Source organism: Gambusia affinis, linkage group LG02 (assembly GCF_019740435.1).
Source record: "Gambusia affinis linkage group LG02, SWU_Gaff_1.0, whole genome shotgun sequence".
NCBI lineage: Eukaryota > Metazoa > Chordata > Actinopteri > Cyprinodontiformes > Poeciliidae > Gambusia > Gambusia affinis.
Window position 1 is genome coordinate 15,229,849 of NC_057869.1, and position 9,558 is coordinate 15,239,406.

The window sequence follows — 9,558 nt, forward strand, 5'->3', positions numbered from 1 at the left end:
TCGTTGCTAGGCAACCAGAACTGCGTCTTTGGAGGTGTTAAACAGCAGGGTTAGAAGTTGTAATTAAAACATTAACGCCGTCGTTTAGCGGGTATGTGATGCTTAGATTGTTATGTTAATACCGGGAGAAACATATTTTAGCTTGAAGAAAAGTTTTATAAATAGTATTTCAAAGTGGACCGAGTCAATCGTTGTGATTTAAACCCACTACCATGCCGAGTTTTACTGCTCTGTTCTTAATAGTACTTGTCAGGAGAGACGTTTTTGTTAGTTTCTGATTTTTAATTGGCGTCGATAACTGCAGTTCTAATAAAATGTGGATAATCGATCAGCTTGAGATCAGAATTAGCCAAATTTATTTTTGACAGACTCCGATTGGTGAAGAAATACATTCACTAAAGGCATTAAAACTTTCAACTCACCCCTGGCTAAAGGGGTGATAATAATCAGTACTGGCCAGAGAGAGCCTGAAATGTCAGTTTTGTACCTGTCAGTTTTCTGACTGTGTTGACTGTATCCCGTCTTACAAAATTAAATATACCAACAATTTAAATTAAATTAGCACTTGTTTTTAAAGCTGCACTTCAAACTGGAAATAAATCAAAAGACTGATTAACTTACAAATTAATAATAAATTTTTTCCTGCCAGTACTTACTATGAATTGTGAACTGTATCCATAAATAATGTGCTTTGCTTTCTGCGGTGTCAGTCAGGCTGTTGAGTGTTGTGCTGGAAGCCAAAACAGTAGAACTATTAAAACAAGAATGTGAATTATGGTTATGAATATATCTGCTTTTACTCATGTGGCAAATTTATTGAGACTTATAAACCTAAGTTAGCCTGTAGATGGAGAAAAATATGAAATCAATCAGGATTTCTTTCAAAGGTCAAACAGATTCTTGTGGGTTTTAGATGGAGGAGAGTGAAGTTCAGTCAAAGCCTTTATCCAACATGCTGCTCTTGAATATGGAAGATAAACAGTTTCCAGTTAAGAACCATCAGAAAAGGCCGTCCATGTAGACAGATACACATCTTCACTGTTCATTCAAAGACAAATGTGTTTGTGTCCAACTTCTTAGCTGCAGGATTTCAAAGTCCAAAGCAAGAACCATGCAAGATCCTGGAAAGAAGGTATCAGTCCAGATATTTTCCTGGATAAAATTGTGAGTATTCTGGAGATGCCTTTTGTGGAGGCTAGAAACTTGATTTAATTTTGTAATCCTTAGAATTTGGCCAATAGAAGGGTGTTCGTAACAGCAAAATACGTGGATTCTGACCAAGATGAAAACGAGGAGAAAATCAATAATAACGTTCCGAAAAAGACTGCAGGTAATTCAGCTGTTTTATATATCATACTGTTTTATATATACATATATAAAACAGTATGTTTTGAAATACATAATATACTTAATGGTTGTGATTTATTGAAAGTTTAGTAACTATATTGGCAGATTTTACTCATTCTGTTTTACTTTACAGCTCTTTCTGACCATGACACCCGGGTTTTAAGAACCAAGCTACACATTGTGCAAGAAGAACTTGATCTGCTTTCCACTGAATATCATAATCAGGTAGAGATATAAATCTAAACAAACTCCCATGTAGTTCAAACTTATTTTGCTTTTGTGAAACTTTACTTTATTAGAACTATCAGCATGTTTTCATTCTTCATTTTAAAAGCCCTATAATTTCCCAAATATACCTACAATGGTCTCTTAGCCTGTTATTGCAACAGCATTTTAATGTTAAATGTATCTACAGATCAAGATAATAAATGTAAAAATGTAAATACACCGATTTTTCTAAAATTTTAAATCTAAATCTTCTTGGAGTCTGAATGGTTTTGGCCTAACTTTACACTTGTAAATTCTCCTCTTTCAGAATGATGAATTTGATAAGCTTTTTGCAACAAATAAGAGGATGGCCGACGATCGAGCCAAACTGCAGAAGACCATTTATGTCCAGAAAATACAAATTGAGGAGCAGAAAGCTTCGATTAAAGATCTTGCCCACAAATGTCATGATCTCCGTCTGCAAGTGTATGACTTAAGCAAGGTTCGTGTCAGTGGCAACTGAAGCATGAGCTTGAAACATCTTTTAAGTTTCATGTTTAAATTCTGACCATAATGTTGAATGGTTCCCTGTTTACCGTAATAAATAACAGCAACCTTCATTGTTTCTCTAAGCTGGTTAAAGGTTATGATGAGGAAGTGGAGAAGATGAACTGCCAACTGACTGCAGCCAATCTGGTGAAGAAGAAGAAGGTCTGTTGAACTTATTTCAATACTTTATATTAAATATAAGAGACTAAAGATATATTTATTCTAAATATAGGAAAAAAATAAACTTGGAATTAGTAGAAATAAATAAAATTGCTTTAGAAAGTTGATTTGTTGTCAACAGGGAACTAAAATACATCAAAGAGAGTATTTCAAAAGTAGAGTGAAGGTTTCCAGACTCTAGTGAAGATTGTTTATCCAAATGAGGAGTTCAGTTTATCAATAATAATTCTACACTGTGTGCACAATTATTAGGCAAGTGAGTATTTTAACCAGATCCTAATTTTTAGTCGTATTTTAACGACAAGCTGAAAAAAGTGCAATCTGTTCAGACTATTTAAGCTTAGCAGGTGATGAGTATCTGTGTAATGAGGGAAGTTTCAGGAGGTCAACACCTAGTACCAAGGTGCCCAGAATTATTAGACAGGTTCTTTTCTTTAGGCAAAATAGGCCAAAAAAGATTTCGCTCACTCTGAAAAGTCAACAATTACCAAAAATCTATTAGATGGATGCAGCACTCTTAAAATTGCTGAGATATTGGGGTATGATCAGAGATCCATCAAACATTTTGCTGCAAATAATCAACAGAAACGTGTTGAGAAAAAAGAAACCTGACCCGTATTGAACAGGACGCATGAGCTGACGCGTCTAGATTGGGGCAAGAAATATCTGTAGACAGATTTCTCTAAGGTTTTATTGATGACATGAGAGTGACTCTGGTGGACGAGATGATGGATGGATCTATGGGTGGATCAGTAACGGGCAAAGAGCTCCACTTTGAGTCAGGCACCTGCAAGGAGGAGATGGGGGTTCTGGTATGAGCTGGTTGAACCTTTTGGGCTCAAAATCAACTCCCAAACATACTGACAGTTATTAGACAAGCCTTTATTCAAGCAGAGGTACAGTCTGAGTCTTTCAAAAAGACACAAAGCTCCACTACATGCTCGCCAGATGAAAAACTTCCTCACCTGAACTGAATCCAATTGAGAAATGTGGACAGTTGTTACACTAGCTCCGATTATAACAAGTAATAATCAACTGCAGTAACTATGCAGATGATACACAGCTCTACGTTACAATGTCAGCAGGTGACTCTGAACCCATCTGAGTGATGTTTAAATACAAATCTGAAGTCTTTATCTTAGGATTTAAAGAGGACTGATCAAGAGCCAGCAGAACAGCTTCACCTATGATGGCTAGAAACTAGCGATCAGGGGGGAGTGATTGAATTCACCTCTATATTTCTGTATATGCAATGTTTTTTTTGTTTTGAAAAGCCACCAGACCACATTTATTGTGACTTAGATCAATGCAAATAAACCGAACTCAACTGAATTTAATTTAATCATTTTGATTTCTTGTGTTAATCTAGATTCTGAGCAGTGAAGAAAATCTAAATATAGAAAATCTACTGGCTGAGAACCAAAACCTTAAGAAGCAAAAATATGACCTTATTTTGGGTTTCAAGAAGCAAACCAAGCTGATCGACATTCTGAAAAGACGGATAGTAAGTATTTTTATGTTACTGTCGTAATCAGTGTGGTTTATTTCAAATTTAAAAACATTACACAACTTTTTGTGTGCAGATGCACCTTGAGGCAGCAAAGCTGCTGTCCTTCACGGAGGAGGAGTTCATCAAGACCATGCTGGAAACACAATAAACATGATCCTCACTGTCCTTCTTACTTCTTATAAAGTCATTTCTTCATGTTATGGGGCTACACTGTAAACCTAATCCTGTGTTAAACAACCCCAGTTTGAAATTGCATTGATTAATATTTTGTTCACTTATTCACTCAGAAGGGTTTTTGAAACATATTTTGAAAAATATATTGTTAAAGCATAGGCTAATACATAAAAGCATATCAATAAAAATGTTTTTTTTTTATTAATAAAACACATAACTGAAACATAACAGAAAATAGAGAAAAGCTGGCAGTTCAACTTTTTTCTCTTTATGTCTCCTCCAAACTAAAAATGTATATTTTAGTGTCTGTTGCCTGTTTATCTACACTGAAGGAAAGTATGTCTTTTTGTTGGCGATTATGCGCATATTTTGTGCGCACGCACGCACGCTTTATGCGTGAGGACCTGGTCTTAATTTGAGCGACTTTTTTTTCTCTCTAGTTTTCACTGTGAAATGTTCACACCAGATTAGGCTGTAAAGTCTTGAGAAGAAATTCTCACACAATAAACAAAACAACAATAAATAATTTACAGACTTTGTCTACCTTGAATGGGACATTTATCCTATGTAATTCACCTGAACAAGTAATGGGGGATGCAGTACAAAAATGAAAAAAGGGCAATAAGCTAGTTGCACAAATGTACTCACTTTTAGAAGCAAGCTTTAGATACAATTTCAGCATCCATTCTTCATTGTTAGGAGCATGCGTGTGCCATGTAAAAGTTTTTTGTTTTTTTTTAAATCTACAGATGTCCAAAATACTCTTCATGTGATTCAACAGATTTTTTTGTCTCTTGGTTAAATTCAAAACATTAGTGAAATTTTATAAATTAGGGTTGAATATCTTCCCCTGTGAGTGAAAACACTGTTTCCCCACTATGATGCCAAATTGGCCCTCCAAGTAATATCTCAGTTGATTGATATGTAATGACACCGGGTCATTCAGTCGTCGGTGTTATGCAGCACACATTTTGTGGAGAAAAGGAATACATATTACATATTGTTATTATTATCTTATCTCTTAGGTCCACATGAGGTACCACAACACCCCTCCCCAGTCAATGTTTCATGTTTTAAATGTTATATTCAATTAAATTCAATCCAAAAATATTTTATTGATCCCAAAGGGAAATTAAATGTTGTTGTAATTAATTTAATTACTGTTCTCGAACAAATATGATCTCAGTAAATCAGCGGGCAATCTTTGTCTTTGTTGAAGAATTGGCAGTAATCTCACGTTTGTGGCCAAACGCTGAAATTCCATCCGAATGTCTTTCAGGAGCTTCCGTACTTTCGGCTGTTGAACAGTTGTTGCTAGGCAACCCAGATTTGGCCACAACAATGGCGGATAAAAGTTGTAAGAAAAAGGCAAAAGCAGTCATTTCGCAGGTATGTAATGAATAGATTTAACTTCGGGTGTTAGAAAAGTTCAAAAAGAACGTTTTCTCAGCTTAAAGAACATTTTTTCATTTTATTTTAAATCTCCTTAAAGACCATTTGTACCCCCGTTTTGTGATTGTGTTCGAAGTGGATAACGTAAAATTATTTACAAAATGCTGAGTTTAGACAAAATAAAAATTAAATCACTGTGCTTCTAAAGCTCAGGTTAAATACTAAATCTCTCTGAAACTCAGTGCTGTTGTTTGTTTTTGTGTTACAGACCAAGAAGCGTCCGCCACCCAGTACAGCTGAGAGCTCCAAGAAGGTGGAGGCGAAACCAAAGGAAACATGTAACTCGAGTCCAACAAAAACACAAATTGATGACATTTTTGCCAAGGAGGAGCAGTACAAGTAAGATAGTTAAACGTGTTAATGGCCTAATCACCCCCCCCCCTTTTTTTTTAAACAAAGTAAAGTAGTTAATTATTCCTCCCTATAAATGGGAAAATACACTCACCATAGACATACTTTAGTCATTCAGCTGTTCATTTAAAATTTACATATTTAGTGAAATTTTGTTGCAAGGCTCCAATAATAATAAAACAAATAAATAATCAAAAGTTTCACAGCTTGTCCTCAAACTATTTTATGCATCCTCTTGTTTCCATCAGGCTGTTAAATGCGGAGCTTGAAGCCAAAACATCAGAGCTGGTCAGACAAGCAGAGCAACTCATGGCAAGTCGTGAATATAGATTTGAAATCTAATATATTGAATTTCAGCACCTAAAAGATGCAGAAATATGTGGAAAAAAATGTAATGCATTTTTTCTTGTAGAAATCAAAGTAAATATTTTCTGCTTGTGGGATTTTAGAGAGAACAAAATGAAGTTCTGTCATATCCTCTCTCTAATGAACTCACCTTGGAAACGGGGGATGGAGATGGTGTCAGGTAAGAGCTGTGACAAGAGGGCAGGGCATGCTGAACAACAGGGAGATCCACTGTGCAGGCACATACATTCAGATCTTTGTTGCTCATGAAAATAATATAACTAACAAAGCAAGTGCTATGTGTGTATGTGTGTGTCCGACTCCTCTGCAGCAGAAACTCAAAATCTCAACCAAAAGCTGTGCAGGATCCTGGAATGAAGGTATTAGTCCCGAAAGGAAACTTTGGTTCTCGCTCAGATGTTGTTGTTTGTTTTTTTTTTTTTAAATCTGGAGCAGCTTTTCCTTCTGTCTGAACAATGTAATAAAAACAATCTAATAATATTTTTGCTCAGTATGATTTGTGTACTCCTTAGAAGGTGAGCAAAAAAAGGGTCCCATCACCAACACAGAGTAAGCATGCTGGGAAACAAGGAAAGAAGCCCCAATGTAAAACAGTGTGAGTTTGATTTTTATGTGCATTATCAGTTACATCCTCGTTTATTATGACGGCTTAAAAAGGACATATTGTTTATTCTAGCACATCGAAGGACTCGCATGACGACGAAGCTCTATTGGATGAAACTGATCTGTTCTTAGCAAAGACTATTCTGGGCCTGGAGGAGATGGAGTCTGTTCAGGACAACGTAGTGGACGATGCTGAAGATCATGGAGGATCAGGTAATGACCAAAGTAGAATGAAGTCACAGTCATTTGTTGACACAAATGTTTTGAACAAATTAGAAAACATTTCAATACTCAGCTTGGAAGGACCCAAACTTTTGTGCTCTTATTCTGAAAGCGCTAGATGTAGAGACGCACATTACTTTTGCGTACGTTTGCGCTGCTAGTCGTAGTTGACCTGGTCTTCTAGCATTAACATACCCCAGTAGTTATTCAAACTTGCAACTGGAATATGATTAAATTAAGGTAACATCAATCCTGTTTCCAGGTCAAAGTTTGAACTTCAGAGGTGAAGGAAACTCGGCTTTCTTCTGTTTCCAGCTCTTTATGCTGGGAGTTCTGGAAATTTTTTTTGCTTTAGATTGAGTAATTATTTACTGTGATCACTTTATTTTCCTGTGCAGCTGTTTCTGATGTTCAAACACGAGTGTTGAAGGCAAAGCTTCGAATTATGCAAGAAGAGATCGACATGCTTTCTTGTGATTATCATAAGAAGGTAAATAAATAAATAATACACATTACGGTAATTCATTTTTGCTTCAATGTAATCTTATCCATCACCGTAAGTCTAAAGAAAAGGCTAAAATAAAACTCCTGGACTATTTACACCTTCAGTCTCAGAAAATAAGCAGACGACTGGCATTTAGAAAACGTTCCTCACCTTTCAGGAAGACGAAAATTCAAAGCTGGCTGCAAAAATTAAAGAGCTTGAGGAGGACAGAGTCCGGCTGCAGAGGACCATCAACATCCAGCAAACACAGACTGAGAAGCAGAAAGCCTTAGCTGAAGAGTCGGCCAGAAAATGTGACGATCTCCAGCTGCAAGTGTCTGCGTTGAGCAAGGTTGGTGTCTATGGAACTGCTTAGAGAAATCTGTCAGAAATGACAACAGCCTTCACTGCTCATGCAGTCAGATCAGAACGTATAACAGTGATGTCTGCTGTGCTTTGAGTAGGAAGTAGAAACTCTGACTAGATCCCAAAAGCAAGCGGCGCTCGTCCACAGCACCGTGGAGGTTCGTCTGAACAGAGCTGTGGAGGAGGTGGAGAAGTTGAAGTCTCAGCTCGCCAAGACAAAACAGATAAACAAGGTAGGAACCTGACTGTTTTTCATAGTGGATTAATACTAAATACCAGAAATCTAATGTGCTATCATTATTTGCATCATGTGAGTAATTTTACTCATCATGCCAGATGGCTTTAACAAAAACCTGTGGTTATCTAGCAACACAAGAGTATTTTTATTTACATGAGAAAAATCTTAGAGACCTTAGAATCATTTTAGTTGTGCTGTTAGAAGTTTGTGAATTTGGTCAGAGATCATATTGAGAAATGTAATTTCTAGTTTAAGGTTTATGTTTGTGAATAAATAAAAACTTTAGTAGCCCAGACTTGCTTCTAGCTTTTGACAAAATAATTTAAAATATGACACCAGTGACCAAATGTCTATTAGCTACGACTTTAGTAGCTAATAATTCAAGTTCCGTTTTATTTTATGGAAGGTAAAATGTTGTTCTTAAATTATTTTATATATTACGAATTTCATGTGATCTGATACCTAAAGTTTTGCATAAAAAGTTGGTTTATGCTCAACTATAACTTCTTGATTATTGTGTGTGTTAAACAAGGACAAAATCAGTGAGGAACAGCAAAGTAAAGAAAATCTTCTGGCTGAAAACCAGACTCTTAAGAAGCAGAAAACGGAACTTATTGCTGGTTTCAAGAAACAACTGAAGTTGATCGATATTCTCAAAAGACAAAAGGTAAGGATCTTTACTCTACACCCGCGCTGCGTTCATGTTTTCTCTTTGAAAACGTGATATGACTTTGTGCTTGCAGATGCACTTTGAAGCTGCAAAGCTGCTGTCCTTCGCAGAAGAGGAATTCATGAAAGCTCTGGACTGGGGGAAGTCATGAACATGGAGATATGCACAATTTATTTAATTATTTTTATGTTTTTTTGTTTGTTTGTTGTTTTTTTTTTTAAGAAAAACACTTCCAGCAGGCTCCTTTTAGAGATGTTTCTATGTTTTGTGTTGTGAACTGTGTAGATTGATTAGTTCACTGTAACTTGTTGTCTCTTGAGATGTATTTTACGAATTTAATAAAGGTTAACAGTCTAAATCTAAATAAACTTTTAAAAAAATAATAAGCTAAAAGTGTTTTTTATCTAAACCTACAAAATTCACCGCAACAATACCGCCATCTAGTGGTCAATAGGAGGAGAAACATTGTTTTCTGAAGTCTTCACCGGTATTCAAGGTGTTTCACTGCAGAGGAAGCCGTCTGCTTAAATGTTGGCCTGTTTTAGAAACATGTGAAGCTGCATAAATAATGTATATTCAACCATACACTGCACTCCGTCTGCTGCAACACGCCACCAAAACTCCTGACAATCAACCAGAACCTCATTTTTTTAAACACTGGACTCAACTATGGATGTTTCTGTTGAGTCTTTAGTGGATCAAAAATGCTTAATGGTGGCCTCAAATAGTAGGTAATACATTCAGTTTATGAAGCTGATGTGATTTGATTCTGACAAAATTACGATCTATTACGTTAACCCCAAAAGCAAATAATCTTAACTACGGTAGTATTTTTGGTC

At 36.1% G+C, this 9,558-nt stretch overlaps 2 protein-coding genes across 7 annotated transcripts; both read left to right on the top strand.

Annotated features, from left to right (window-relative positions):
- Positions 1-7: 7 nt before the first annotated feature.
- LOC122843549 (testis-expressed protein 9-like) lies at positions 8-3,958 on the top strand. 3 transcript variants are annotated; one of them, XM_044138369.1, is made up of 8 exons: positions 8-91; positions 1,081-1,132; positions 1,228-1,330; positions 1,481-1,572; positions 1,883-2,056; positions 2,188-2,265; positions 3,653-3,787; positions 3,867-3,958. In XM_044138369.1, the coding sequence occupies exons 2-8, from the start codon at positions 1,112-1,114 to the stop codon at positions 3,939-3,941; spliced, it is 678 nt and encodes a 225-aa protein (XP_043994304.1). In that variant the 5' UTR covers positions 8-91; positions 1,081-1,111; the 3' UTR covers positions 3,942-3,958. The 3 variants fall into 3 exon arrangements, with proteins under 3 accessions (XP_043994304.1, XP_043994313.1, XP_043994322.1); XM_044138378.1 differs by having other exon boundaries at positions 1,087-1,132; XM_044138387.1 differs by lacking the exon at positions 8-91 and adding an exon at positions 971-988.
- Positions 3,959-5,248: 1,290 nt separating this feature from the next.
- On the top strand, positions 5,249-9,095 carry LOC122843566 (testis-expressed protein 9-like). 4 transcript variants are annotated; one of them, XM_044138399.1, is made up of 12 exons: positions 5,249-5,356; positions 5,628-5,758; positions 6,019-6,082; positions 6,220-6,296; positions 6,447-6,495; positions 6,649-6,731; positions 6,813-6,952; positions 7,360-7,451; positions 7,624-7,797; positions 7,910-8,044; positions 8,582-8,716; positions 8,793-9,095. In XM_044138399.1, exons 1-12 carry the CDS (start codon positions 5,309-5,311, stop codon positions 8,868-8,870), a joined length of 1,206 nt encoding a protein of 401 aa, XP_043994334.1. In that variant the 5' UTR covers positions 5,249-5,308; the 3' UTR covers positions 8,871-9,095. The 4 variants fall into 4 exon arrangements, with proteins under 4 accessions (XP_043994334.1, XP_043994343.1, XP_043994357.1 ...); XM_044138408.1 differs by having other exon boundaries at positions 6,450-6,495; XM_044138422.1 differs by lacking the exons at positions 5,249-5,356; positions 5,628-5,758; positions 6,019-6,082 and having other exon boundaries at positions 6,649-6,729.
- Positions 9,096-9,558: the final 463 nt, after the last annotated feature.